The sequence below is a fragment of the Bubalus kerabau genome, chromosome 18 (assembly GCF_029407905.1).
Source record: "Bubalus kerabau isolate K-KA32 ecotype Philippines breed swamp buffalo chromosome 18, PCC_UOA_SB_1v2, whole genome shotgun sequence".
In the NCBI taxonomy this organism is placed as follows: Eukaryota; Metazoa; Chordata; class Mammalia; order Artiodactyla; family Bovidae; genus Bubalus; species Bubalus kerabau.
In genome coordinates, this window is record NC_073641.1 from 42848435 (window position 1) to 42862767 (window position 14333).

Here is a 14333-nt window from a genome sequence, read left to right on the forward strand (position 1 = left end):
CTGGAGAATTTCCATGGACAAAGAAGCCTGGCGAGCTATAGTCCATGGGCTTGCAAAGAGTTGAACACAACTGAGCGACTAAGCACAGCACAGCACATGTGTATGTACAAATGCATCCCCACAGTGAGGCAACTCAATATAACATTGCTCTTATAATAAAAAGCTGGAAACAACAAAAACACCAAAAACTAAAATACTGATTAAGATGACATATTAGCATTATAAAATACTATGTAACTATACTATAGATAATGTGATCATTTTATTGAAAAATATTTTCCATAAATTCATATTTTTAATGAAATAGACAAGCTGTACACCTAAATATTATCAGTGTACTTTTATCTGGATAATAGAGTTGCAGCAACTTATTTTCTTCCCTGTGCTTTTCTACATTTCTCAAAATTTCTGTAATGCTCATGTATTGTAATGAGCAGGAAAAAGTAATGCAAGCTTTATCCAGAGATGAAAGGAATTCCAGTACCTAGTTTTTTGTGTACTTGCATTCTCATGCACTGTCTCCAAATTCTATGCTTGCAGTAGCCAACTTGCTAAACTCAATAAATTTTTTTCATTTGTCACAAGTCTCTACCAGTATCTCAATGAATTCAAAATTGTATTCAATAATGTAGCTACATTCTGATCTTGGGCCAAGAAGCAAAACTACCACTCTGCTTATGTAAAGAGAGGGGAAAGGACAATGATGAGAGCAAGGAGAGAAAAACTGGTGTTTATCCTGCAAGCTGCAAGTCTTCAGTTTTATCCATTACAGGGGAAAAAATTACTTTTGCTTCAACAACTTTTCTTTATCCCCATGAGAAGTGTGATTTATTACGTTCATTCACAATGATCTATTGCTTAAGTAATTTGAATGCAGAGTTCCAAAGAATAGCAAGGAGACATAAGAAAGCCTTCTTCAGTAATCAATGCAAAGAAATAGAGGAAAACAATAGAATGGGAAAGACTAGAAATCTCTTCAAGAAAATTAGAGATACCAAGGGAACATTTCATGCAAAGATAGGAGCAATAAAGGACAGAAATGGTAGGGACCTAACAGAAGCAGAAAATATTAAGAAAAGGTGGCAAGAATACACAGAACTATACAAAAAAGATCGTCACAACCAAGATAATCATGATGGTGTGATCACTCACCTAGAGCCAGACATCCTGGAATGCGAAGTCAAGTGGGCCTTAGGAAGCATCACTACGAACAAGGCTAGTGGAGCTGATGGAATTCCAGTTGAGCTATTTTAAATGCTAAAAGATGATCCTGTGAAAATGCTGCACTCAATATGCCAGCAAATTTGGAAAACTCAGCAGTGGCCACAGGGCTGGAAAAGATCAGTTTTCATTCCAATCCCAAAGAAAGGTAATGCCAAAGAATGCTCAAACTACAGCACAATTGCACTCATCTCACATGCTAACAAAGTAATGCTCAAAATTCTCCAAGCCAGGCTTCAACAGTACACGAACCATGAACTTCCAGATGTTCAAGCATAGGCCTTTTAGAAAAGGCAGAGGAACCAGAGATCAAATTGCCAACATCCACTGGATCATAGGAAAAGCAAGAGAGTTCCAGAAAAACATCTACCTCTGCTTTATTGACTATGCCAAAGCCTTTGACTGTGTGGATCACCACAAACTGTGGAAAATTCTTCAAGAGATGGGAATACCAGACCACCTGACCTGCATCCTGAGAAATCTGTACTCAGGTCAAGAAGCAACAGCTAGAACTGGAGATGGAACAACAGACTGACTCCAAATTGGGAAAGGAGTACATCAAGGCTGTATATTGTCACCCTGTTTATTTAACTTATATGCAGAGTACATCATGAGAAATGCTGGGCTGGAGGAAGCACGAGCCGGAATCAAGATTTCTGAGAGAAATATCAATAACCTCAGATATGCAGATGACACCACCCTTATGGCAGAAAGAGAAGAACTAAAGAGCCTCTTGATGAAAATGAAAGAGGAGAGTGAAAAACCTGGCTTAAAGCTCAACATTCAGAAAACTAAGATCATGGCATCTGGTCCCATCACTTATAGATGGGGAAACAGTGGAAACAGTGACAGACTTTACTTTTTTGGGCTCTAAAATCACTGCAGATGGTGACTGCAGCCCTGAAATTAAAGACGCTTACTCCTTGGAAGGAAAGTTATGACCAACCTAGACAGCATATTAAAAAGCAGAAACATTACTTTGCCAACAAGGGTCTGTCTAGTCAAAGCTATGGTTTTTCCAGCAGTCATGTATGAATGTGAGAGTTGGACTATAAAGAAAGCTGAGTGCCCAAGAATTGATGCTTTTGAGCTGTGGAGCTGGAAAAGACTCTTGAGAGTCCCCTGGACTGCAAGGAGATCAAACCAGTCCATCCTAAAGGAAATCAGTCCTGAATATTCATTGGAAGGACTGAGGCTGATGAATCTGAAACTCCAATACTTTGGCCACCTGATGCGAAGAACTGACTCATTTGAAAAGACCCTGTTGCTGGGAAAGATTGAATGCAGAAGGAGAAGGGGACAACAGAGGATGAGATGGTTGGATGGCATCACCGACTCAATGGACATGGGTTTGGGTAAACTCCAGAAGTTGGTGATGGACCGGGAGACCTGGCGTGCTGCAGTCCATGGGGTCACAAAGAGTCAGACACGACTGAGTGACTAAACTGAACTGATAGCTTAAGTAAGCCAGTATACCAAAGCAGGAAACTGAGGCACATGCTCTAAGGTTTAGATCCCATCTGACTACACCTCAACTGCAGTAGCAGGGAAGTGGAGCTCCACGCAAACATGCCATTTGTGATATACACACTTACAGTTTCCCTGGAACTGCCAGTGTGTGGCACCTGAGAAAATGCTCCATAGCCTTACACTGTTGACTTCAGAGAGAATCCTAATCACACTTGGGAGGAAATGCTGTGACCTGTGATCTTGATGCATTAGGCAGCCTCCATCACAGGTACCTTGGGAACTTCTCCAGACCCATTTTAAGGAATTAAATGCTTTGGATCATATCTGTTAGTGGCCCCTGAACATTTTATAAGAGAAATTTAAGAGGGAGTAATCTAGAAGGGAAGCTGGCGTGCTGTAGTCCATGGGGTCGCAAAGAGCCAGACAAGACTTAATGAATGAACAACAACAACAATGATCTGGAAGGAGGAGGGGTTAGTAGCAGCAACTTTCAAAATATTTTACCTCAGTTTACAGAAATGGTTATTTATTTCTCGTTTCACATTATGGTTCATTACAAATATATGTGTGACATGTATAAATATATCCGCAGAAACATGCAATCACATTACTTAAAAGTTTTATGAAACCATATGTATGCTATGTGTGACACACTTTGACATGTTCTGTTATGTTGATGTGTTAGTCTATTCCATGCTTCTAAAATTTCCATCCAAATCTCGATAAAAGTATCCCAACAGTCCACCATGGTAGCAACCCAAAGTTGAAAATGCACTGGGGAGGAGTCTTCAGGGCCTGGATTTATGATCATTTAGTCCCGTAGCCTCATAGGTGGTGCTATTTTTCTGCTCTGAATTCTCAGGGGAGAAAAGCTTGAGAATTTAGGAGAAGTGGGAGTATTCAGAATCACACATTTCCAAAATCCTATCTATGGAAAGAAAATCAACCATGAATACTCATTGGAAGGACTGATGCTGAAGCTGAAGCTCCAGTAATTTGGCCACCTGATGCAAAGACCCAACTCATCAGAAAAGACCCTGATGCTGGGAGAGATTGAAGGCAGGAGAAGAAGGAGGCAACAGAGGATGAGATGGCTGGATGGCTTCACGGACTCAATGGACATGAGTTTGAGCAAACTCCAGGAGATACTGAAGGACAGGGAAGCCTGGTGTGCTGCAGTCCATGGGGTCGCAGAGTCAGACACAACTGAGCAACTGAACACCACCACCTATGGAAATCATATCGACTGAAACAAGTTATTGGCCCTGTCTCACAACCCCTTTTTGACAGCCTAGCAGCAGCAGGAGGGGAAACCGGAGGCAGAGTTACCATAGAAGGAGCTGTTGAAGAGCTCGATGTTGAAGAAGGCGTAGTCCCCGCTGGTCATTCCATGCCTGTGCGCCGCCAGCATGATCCCCCGGATGGTGTCGCTACTCGCACACATGATCACCACTGTGGGGAGGAAAAAACGGATGCGTGAAATGGCCCTGCACAGAGGACGGCATCTGACGTGGACCAGGGCTCTGCTAAGGTCCTGCAGAATCCTCACAAATTACTCATGAGTTACAAAGGGCAGAAGAGTAACTTGGCAGTGGAGAAAGCTATCTGTCACCACCACAACCAAGTGATGGATGCCAACGGTACCCACCATGTGAGCAGACTCATGAGCCCCCTGCTGTAACACATCAGGAGCCCCAAACCTCAAAACTGGCCACCTCAATCTAATCAGAGGGAAGCAGCTGCAAACCCAATTTGGGGGACAGTGACTAGAACAGTGAACCTACACCCTTTAAAATGGTCACTTTCATGAAAAACAAAAACGGCCTGAGATGTTCTAGACTAGCAGAGACTCAGGGAAACAGAAAGCTGAATGCACTGTGTGATCCTAGATTGGATCCTGGGCCTTAAAAATAATAATAATAAAAGTTTTTCTATAAAGGGCATTGTTGAGACAACTGGAGAAATTTGAATAAGGTCTATAAATTGGATAATAGTATTATGTTTGTGTTAATGTTCTTGCTTTTCATAATTCTACTGTGGGTCTATGAGTGAATGTTCTTCTTCTTGGGAAGTGCACACTTCAATTTTTAGGGGTACAAAAGCATGATGACTGTACTTACCCTCAAATAGTTCATAAAAAGATAGCAATACTTGTGCATATATATGTACATGAGTATATATTTGGAAGGGGTAGGGGAGGGAAAGGAGAGATTTGGAATGACAAAGCATAGTGGCAGAACATTTACCACTAGTGAAAATCTGGGTGAAGGCAAGCCAGAGGTGCTTTATACTTTCCTACATCCTTTCCAAAAACACAAGATTATTTCAAAATAAATCTTTTTAAAATACTTCAAGTAAATTCCCAGATTGGCCCAATATAAGATAGTGAGACATGTCAACTGCTTTTTATACCTTACTAGCATAGTGGAGCGGAGAAGGCAATGGCAAGCCACTCCAGTACTCTTGCCTAGAAAATCTCATGGATGGAGGAGCCTGGTAGGCTGCAGTCCATGGGGTCACTACTAGTCAGACACGACTGAGCGATTTCACTTTCACTTTTCACTTTCATGCATCAGAGAAGGAAATGGCAACCCACTCAGTGTTCTTGCCTGGAGAATCCCAGGGGCGGGGGAGCCTGGTGGGCTGCCGTCTATGGGGTCGCACAGAGTCAGACACGACTGAAGCAACTTAGCAGCAGCAGCAGCAGCATAGTGGTGCTAGTGGTAAAGAACCTGCCTGCCAATGCAGGAGGCATAAGAGAGACGCAGGTTCGATCCCTGGGTCTGGAAGATCCCCTGGAGGAGGGTATGGCAATCCACTCCAATATTCTTGCCTGAGAATCCCATGGACAAAGGAGCCTGGTGGGCTACAGTCCATGGGGTGGCAAAGAGTCGGCCACGACTGAAGAAACTTTAGCACAGCATAGCAAATACATTTTCCTCAGAAAACAACCCGAAGGGTTTTCATTTGGCAAATCAGAGGATGCAGCAGGTGGGATATGCTTTCTGATGTTTGAATGGAGAACACTTTTTTTAAAGCTGTCTCAACACATAGAGGAAATAGTTACCAAGATTCCAGGTCCCTTCCCACATGCTCTCGGTTCACATCCACACTGTCAGAGCCGAGAGGCTCTAAGCAGCTGCAGAATACTGTTCCCTGTCACGTAACAGCTACAAGGGATGAAAGGGAAGAGAGACCTGGCCTTCATCCACCTATTTGGATCACTGTCGATGGCCCCTGACCCCCATGACAGCACCCGCTGTGCTTTTCTGCACAGAGGAGAGGAGAGGCCTGGGTGCCATAACCGCATTATCACCACACGAGCCGGCCCTGTGCCGTGTGTATGTTCTTTGTAAAAGCACGGGTGAGGAATGATGCAGAACAAACTTCAGGCTGTGCCAAAGCCGCCTTGGCAACCTGCGCCAAGGGCCAGGAGCTTGCTGACATTTCGTTTACTGCATAGGTTAATTCAGAGTGTTAGGTCATGACTCTGACATTTCTTACGACATAACAGCTCAGGGTACAGGCTGAAAGCTCTGCAGGGCAAGTTTTTAAAACCATACCAAACTTCTTAAGATGTCTAACTGCGGGAGTAAGTGCTGTTTGTGCCTGGAAATATAGTTATATATCTAGAATAAATAGTCGAATTCCAAGATGTATCAGTAACAAAGTTTTTGAAGAAATTTCTCATTACTCATTGTGACCTAAATGTTTGTTCCGCTCTCATTCGATTCTAGTCCCTTAAATGATAAGAGCCTATGCATGTGCGCGAGCTAAGTCACTTCAATAGAGCCTGACTCTTTGTGAACCCCATGGACTGTAGCCCACCAGGCTCCTCTGTCCAGGGGATTCTCCAGGCAAGAATACTGGAGTGGGTTGCTGTGCCCTCCTTCAGGGGATCTTCCCAATCCAGGGATCGAACCCACTTCTCTTAGTCTCCTTCATTGGCTTGCAGGTTCTTTACCACTAGCACCACCTGGGAAGACAAAAGAACCAAGGTGTCCCACAAAACAGCCTGGACTAAGGCTGGACAAGCGGATCCCAAGAGGCTCCAGGAAGCTCTGGCTGACTGTCCAACTGCAGTCATCACTTTTCTATCAACTGATCATAGTCAAGAGTCTAGTTCTAGATCACTCCCCATAAACAGAACAGGACTCTGTTAGCACATAAAGTGTAGAGTCATTGTTTGGGGAAAAGAATTCTAATAACCTAACTTAGATATTTTTAGCTAATCTGAAATGAAGATTAATTTCAATGAGGACCAAAATAGTCACAAATATGTTTGTGTCAATATAGACCTGGAGGTGCCAATTAAGGAGCCAAATTGTAAACAGCAGGATGTTAGTAAGGATGCAAGAAGGATGAGGAGGGTCAGCTGAAGGGTCCAGGCATCCAAAGGCATCAGGCCTTGATAACCTGAAGCATCCATCGGAGAGCTACACCTGGCTCAGGTCCGAACAGTCTGTGTCCTCAGGCCGGAGCACATGCTTCCCCAAGCCCTAGATGGGCCGTGCCCTACACTGGCCTGTCACTTCTTTTCTATTTTTACAGCCCTGGCCCATCTCCTCTCTTTCCTCATCACCACCAAGATCAACCCCCTCCAATGGGCACATTCTTTCTTTAAATGTCAGTACCTGCTTAAACTAAGCAAGAGTGACCTGGAGCAGCACTGGGCCGATCTAAACAGTCTGGAATTATTTTAGATCTCAGCCATTTCATGACGAATGAAATGGACATGTGGACAAATGTAGTCCAGCTCTCAAAAGGAAATCCTAACCCCCAACTTCGTGGGCTAGGTATTATTTTCCTTCCAGAAAAGAAAACCCATAGTGCACGCTGTCACCCAGTTTAAGCTGGAGCAAACACTTAAAAACATTGGCCGAGCAGTCAGAACGCAGAGTCCTTCTAGATTGTGGGATGCTCCCCAATCTGTCATGGCTTTTTCATTCATGCCTAATTCAACAGCATGTATTTTTAGCAACATGCCTTTATACAATCTTTTGGAAGGTTTAAAATAGTGTTCACTAAAATAGCTTTCTCTTCTTCTCATGTTTCATCAGTTTACATAATGACTAATTAAACTGCATACTTATAATAAGTACAACTGGTATAAACAGATTTGTGAGAAGTGTGCTGGCAAACCTCGGAAAAGCAAGACTAGCTACCAGCTTTCACCAGCAGCCAAAAAAGTTTATAGAGAAAAGGAGAGCATCAGCTAATCCTGAAAGCTGCTTAAGTGGAGGTCAATTCAGATAATTCCTTCTGTACTTAAATAGATTTAAAATGTACATATTTAAATATATACTTAAGCATATTAAATATATAAATACTAATTTTGGGGGTCAAATTGTTAAAACTTCTAAAAGAGGAAATGGTGGTGTGAGTCCAAGTTTCCGGATAGGCTTTTCATCATTTTGCTCCATTTTTCCCTCCTTGCTGGAGAACTTGTGGGGTTCCATGTCACCCTCCACTCCCTGATTCCCACAGTGTCTTCTGTAAGTGGCTTCTCCCTATAGCAACACGTTCTTGCAATCACTTGCGAAGACATGGCTAGAGAAGTCAATTCGGGGACCCCCAAAACAATCCAGGAAGCATATTTGAGTGAAGGAGATACCCTTTCACCCATTTCAGCTTTCCATCTGGAGCAATCTCTAAGAGAAGGACACTCCTGATCTCCCTGTGTACCTTCATTTACCCGCCTCTTCCCACCCCCAGAGGGAAAGGAGGGACCTGTCTGATGGCTGAGTCTAGAAGAGAAAACTGGGCATACTGGACTCAGTCCTTTCTTCCTCTTTGAGGTGCATCTGCTTGCAGAGAGCACACATCATGGGTAACTTTCGCCCTGTAGTGAGGTCTGTCCTGGAGTGGGGTGTGCCATACTAGCTGTGATTTAGTGGATGACCCAGCCAAATTCATGGGGAAAATAATAGCAGGCAGGCCCTTTTTGGTAACTGATCTAAATCCATGTTCTGCAATAGGTTTTTTATCAATAATAAAAATGATATTTTCATATTCTCCAACTGATGCCTACATCCATCTTCTACTTAATTCTAAACTTAGAAGGGAAAAGAGATGTTGTTCCATGGAAGCAAAGCAAGATATGCCATGTGCTGCAAATTGAAAATATGACAGGAGAAATTTAAAACTAAAACTCAACAATATTGGGGAGCATCCAAAGAAATAACTAAGTAAGAGGAACTTTTTTTAAATGACAGGTGGTAAATACAAGAAAAGGGATAAGAAAAACAGAGTCTTGAATCAGAAAGTCTAACATCTTTGGTTAAAAACTCTGACCAACTGCTCGGTCATTTACCCCAGCCTATTCTAAAAATAAATCACTCTTGTATTGATTAAATGCTGTTATCACCATAGCTGTTATACAGGCCAAGAATAATGACATATTAATAACCAAAAAAGATAAAACTACAGTTCTTCATACAAAAATGTGTGCACAATAATTCTGGTTCTGCATCTTATGAGATGTATGACAAAGCAACTGCTCACTTTTATTGCTTGAAAAAATATTTTTTAATGCCTCTTTATAAAAATAAATTTATTATTGAGTGTTAAATATTGAGGGCGTAGTTGACTTTTTAAAAACAATGCATGCTCACATGCATGTATTTTAGTGATATACATTGGCTACTACTTGTGAGAAAAAAATGTTTATTATTGACTTTGATATTAAATCCCCAAGAAGAATCAATAATACCCCTCAGTGTTTAATTCTATAGCACACATAGCCAAATTAAAATTTAGTCATATTATTGAAATGGTGGCATTATTAATTTAACCCTTTAAGAGATTAAAACTTTTGTGATCTGATTTTAAAGATGAACTTCAAGTCCAAAAAAAAAAAAAAGTGCTAAAAATTTATCTCCAAAAGAGGGAGGAAAAAGATTCCCTAGTTCTATGATGTTTAATGTGGAATGTTCAAAAACAAAAACAGTTCCATTTTACACTTGAGTTGAGCAGAAATCAGAACCACCAAACACTGGTCCGAACAGGCCTGATTCTCACCCCACCTCTGTTTCACAGAGGAGGAAACTCTGAGAAAGTCAGGAAGTGACTTGGGCAGGCCCTGCAGCAGTTGAGTGCAGCCGCCAGATCCAAAGGGTCTGCTTCTCACCTCTGGGTTCTCTTCTCACTTTGTGGGAAAGGATATTATCTCTGTAGATATGCCCTGACTGGGGATTCCCTGGCAGTTGGGTGGTAAAGAATCTGCCTGCCAAGCAGGAGGCTTGGGTTCGATCTCTGCGTCAGGAAGACCCCCTGGAGAAGGAAATGTCAACCCACTCCAGTATTCTTTCCTGGAGAATCCCATTGACAGAGGAGCCTGGTGGGCTGCACACAGTCCATGGGAATGCAGAGTCAGACGCAACAACAGACTACCCTGGCTACCCCCGTTATAACTGGAGTCTGATAGCAGCCCAAGCTCCCTGGCCAGTGAATGCCTGAGGCAGGCTAAGAGCTCTGAAAATTCAAACTCTACTCAGTCATTGTATTGGGCCCCTATTTAACCCATTAACCACTTTTGGTGAAGTAAAGGTGATCAGTAAAACTTAAGAGACCCCCAGAGAGAGCTGTTACCAAACATCTTTCTCTCTTGAGTGTAGGGAATTTCTGCTGAGGGAGGAGGGCTTAAGGGGAGAAATTATTTTGATTTTTTATTTCTGAACATCTGCCAAGTCACTGTCAGAAATATTTTTTAGAGTAAGAATGGTAACTTTACCACCTGCAAAACATACGGGTCAGCCAAGCAAACTGTGACCACTAAATTCAAACTTGGAAGAAAAAAAGTAAAGAAACTTGGGAACATCTGCTTTTTGGAATTGAAAAAATAGCAGCCGCAGACTGTAGCCCAAGCTCTTTGAAGCCCCCCAGCCCCACCCCTCCCTACCCCCTGGCTCAGCCACACACCATGTGAGGCCGAGGGGCCCCCGGTGGCCTCGATATGCCCTCATCCGGCCTGACCTCGAACACGAATTCCAGGCCACGTGCGCAGGGAGTCACGGCGGGCACTAAGACCTTCAGGGCGGTGGCAGCACAAACACGTTGGCCAACCGCGGTTCTTGCCGGTAGGGGGACACACCCCCAATCCCCAGCCCAAGCTGGGAAGTCTAGCTCCAAGCCCTTGAGAGCCGAGAGCTGAAGAACGCTTTTCGGGGTCTGCAGTGACCTGGGGACTGAGAACAGGAAAGAAGTAGATGTGACTTTCTCGGCCCGGCGTGGCGAATCCGCCGCCCTTGGATACAAGTGCCCTTTTTCATAATCAGCAAAGCCGGCGCCCTGCCTGCTTGGCTGGCAGGAATTCGGCGCAGACAGCCTGGAGTACGAACGCTCAAAACTTGGCCATGCCTCCCCACTGTCAACACCTCGCGCCTCTTCACTCTAAAGAGTGCGGTTCACTCCGAGTGCGGGGTGGCCAAATTGGGAAGGGGATGGCCGCAGCGCCCTCTTCCGCGGCGTCTTTACCCTCTCTCACCTGTTCCCGAGACCCCTTGCCTCCGGTTGCGCTGATCCCACGGCCAGCGCCCAGGTGACCAGCCATGCCAAGTCGTAGGCTAGCCCTGCGCCTGGCTCTGCCCCTCTCCCCTTCCGTCTCCCCGCGTGGGTAAGTGGGGAGGGAGCTTTACTGGGATTGCGCCACTGACAATCCAGGCGCGTGAGCGCTGAGCGGGAGCCTGCGGGATCCCGCGAGCGAGCGTTTGCACCCCAAACCTGACACTGGTAAGGAGAGAACTGCGCTATGCTGGGTTCTCCGCCCGCCTTCGCACAGATCTACTGGGCAGTAAAATGAGCCGCACTGGGGGCTTCTGCGATTCTGTATCCGTGACCACCCGCTTCTCCTCCCATCCCCTAGAACCATAGCCACTATCCTCAACCTTGAGCTCCAAACCCCCACAGACCCACAGAGAAAACTAGAGAGGGAAGGGAGGTCCAGTGCCCGCTTCTCCAGCGCGCGCACTCTCCCAAAGCCTAGCTGCTGGCGCACTGGAGACCACGACGCTGAATGTGCAGGGGGCAATGGGCGTCACCAGGGTCCAGACACTGCGAGGCATTTTTTATGGAAACCACAGAAGCCCGTTTATACGGGGCTGGAGGGGCCATGGAAGGAATGAGAAGGGCGATACAATGAGTCTTTAAAAGAAAGCTGAGATCTGTGGAAGGAGCAGCAAGGGAAATCCGAAGACCGGAGCTGACCATGAGGCGGCGCGCGGGCTGTGGAACTCAGTGTACGCTTCCTCACTAGGAGCCGGCGCACGTCGGAAAAGGACCCGATAACAAGTTCTTTGGCCCTTGTCACGCTTTGAGACCGTAGTTGGAGGCGGGTTCCCGCAGTGAGCCCCAAACTCGGCGCCGGACACAGAAGAACGGGAAAGAAAAAACCCAAGAGGTTTGACAGCACCTGTTGGACCAGGGCGCGGGCCTGGGAAGGCTGCCTGCTCACATGCCCCACCCACAGGCTTCATCACTTCCCCAGGACCCTCTACGTACACCCCACCATAACCATGGGTGATGGTCGAAGGTCGTCGCAGCCAGACTATGCACACTCGGGCGAGTCCCGGTGGGCGCTCCCTACTCTGATCCTCAGTGCAGCAGGGAGTAGTGGGGTCTCCAGGGGAGCCAACAGGCATGTAGGGAGAGCCGAGGAAAGGGGCTGGGTTAGGGCCCGGGACCCGGGGCGCACTGCTGCTCACCTCGCTCACTGGCCTGGATGTGGCGCACGATGTCCTCCAGATCCAAGTCTTTGGTCTCATCGAAATTGTAGGCGGACGTATGCAAGCCTTCCTCCTGGAAGACCTCATGGACCCCCTCGAGGGTGAAGAAGCAGTTCCGCTCCAGCTTGTCGTCGCTGTAGACCAGCACGGCGCGGCTCCACTGGTGGTGGCGGAACAGGGCGAGCATCATCTCGCCCATCTTGGCGTACGAGGGTGCCACGCGCGTAAGGTGCGAGTACTCCGTGTCCTTATGCTGGAAGCCGGCTGCCAGGGCCCCGGCAGACAGCATGGGGAGGTCCCAGTGCGACGCTAGCCGAGCCACCGGCGCCGCCGCGTACTCGCACACCGGCCCCAGGATGAGATCCGGCTTGGCTCCCCGCGCCGCCGCCACGCGGTCCACCAGGCTGAAGAGTGCGCGGTTGCCGCAGTCCGAGTCTTCGTAGGCCACCTGGAAGCGAGTGCCGGCTGGCAGGAGCCGCCGCCCGGTCGCGTTGCCCTCCACGCTGCGCAGCGCGTACTCGATGGCCGGTCGCACCCGAGCCAGGGAGAACAGGTAAGAGTCGTCCTGGGGCAACAGCACCAGGACCTCGATCTTCTGCGGCGGCAGCGCCTCTCTCTCCCGGCGCCCGCGGCCCGGGCCCGCGCCCCCGCTGCCACCGCCACCAGTGCAGTCGGCCAGTAACGCCCAACCGAGCAGGACGCACGCGGAGAAAGTGAGCACCAGCAGGGACGGCATCGTGCCGCAGGAAAGCGCCTGCCCTCGCTGCGGACTCGCCCTCTGCCCCCCACCCACCCTACCTCTTAACTCCCCACTCCTCTCCGAGGTCCCTGCGCCCCCTTGGGCGCTCTAAGAAAAAATAAAAGAATACCCCCTTCACTAACTCGCCAAAAGAGAGGAAGAGTCCTCCTTTGCAATGCCACTCGTTTAAAAAAAAAAAAGAAAAAGAAAGACAGAAAGAAAAAGAAAAAGTTAACTGGGTGTAAACCTGTACTCCTATAGTATATTTATATATATACTTTTTATAAATACATAGATTAGCCCTCCCTTGATATATACTGTTTTGCTTAGAGGTGGCTTCTTATATGGGCGTTGCTAAGGTCGCATTTGTAAAAGAAGAAAAAGTTAGACTTGTCCAAGTGCTTGTAATTGACGGTGCATCTCCCTCGCGTTTGATCTCATTGATTCGCGCCGGTTCCCGGATCCATAACCCGCGTTTAAATAGCGTGGCAGCGGCGGAGCGTGTTACCACACAAGGCGTGCAGAGGCCGGGCTGGTATTTCCAGCGGGTGGGGGTGGGGAGAAGTGGGGGCTGGGCTAGGGGAGTCTCTTATTAACATTCTTACATCAGGACTCCTCCTCCCCGCACCCCTACTCTTCCCACCCCTTCCCTGTCCCTCACTCCCACTCCTCGCCAGTCCTTTTGCCTTTTCCTTAAAGCCGCAATCGCTCATTTCTACAGCCGCGGAAGCCCCCACAAAGCTACACCGCCACCAGGGTCCTCGCCTCTCCCTGGCCCAGCACGCGGCAGCTCTGTCTCCAGCTCCGGGCTTTAAAGATGGAAATGTGTTTGAAAGTAAAGAAACGCGCGCAGACACACACACACACGCGCGCGCGCGCGCCTTGCAAAAAAAAAAAAAAAAAAAAAAAAAAAACAGGATTAAGGGAAAGGGATGGCCCCAGAAATTGGTGGTTTGGTTGACAAACAAACAAACAAACACCCTAGGTCCCGTTTGCTCTCACCTCTCTCTCACTCCAGCCACAATCTCTCCAGACGCGCCAACTTGGGACGGGCTCTCGACCTTCGCGGTCCCCTGGCGCAAGGTCAGGAAACAGGGACCAAGGTCCCGGGGCAGACGGCTGGGTCGAGGGCCTGGAACGCCTAGCTGCTGGGCGTCCTCGGCCCCCTTCTTCCCCCGCTC

At 47.0% G+C, this 14333-nt stretch overlaps 1 protein-coding gene across 2 annotated transcripts in view; it reads right to left on the reverse strand.

Annotated features, from left to right (window-relative positions):
• NPR3 (natriuretic peptide receptor 3) overlaps nucleotides 1-13643 on the reverse strand; it is a 79306-nt gene extending 65663 nt beyond the window's left edge. For both annotated transcript variants that reach the window (XM_055554721.1, XM_055554720.1), the window contains exons 1-2: nucleotides 12393-13643; nucleotides 4021-4143 (exon numbers count right to left, since the gene is read on the reverse strand). In XM_055554721.1, the coding sequence (XP_055410696.1) occupies nucleotides 4021-4143; nucleotides 12393-13149 (880 nt within the window). In that variant the 5' untranslated portion in view covers nucleotides 13150-13643. The remainder of the gene's footprint in view (nucleotides 1-4020; nucleotides 4144-12392) is intronic.
• Nucleotides 13644-14333: the final 690 nt, after the last annotated feature.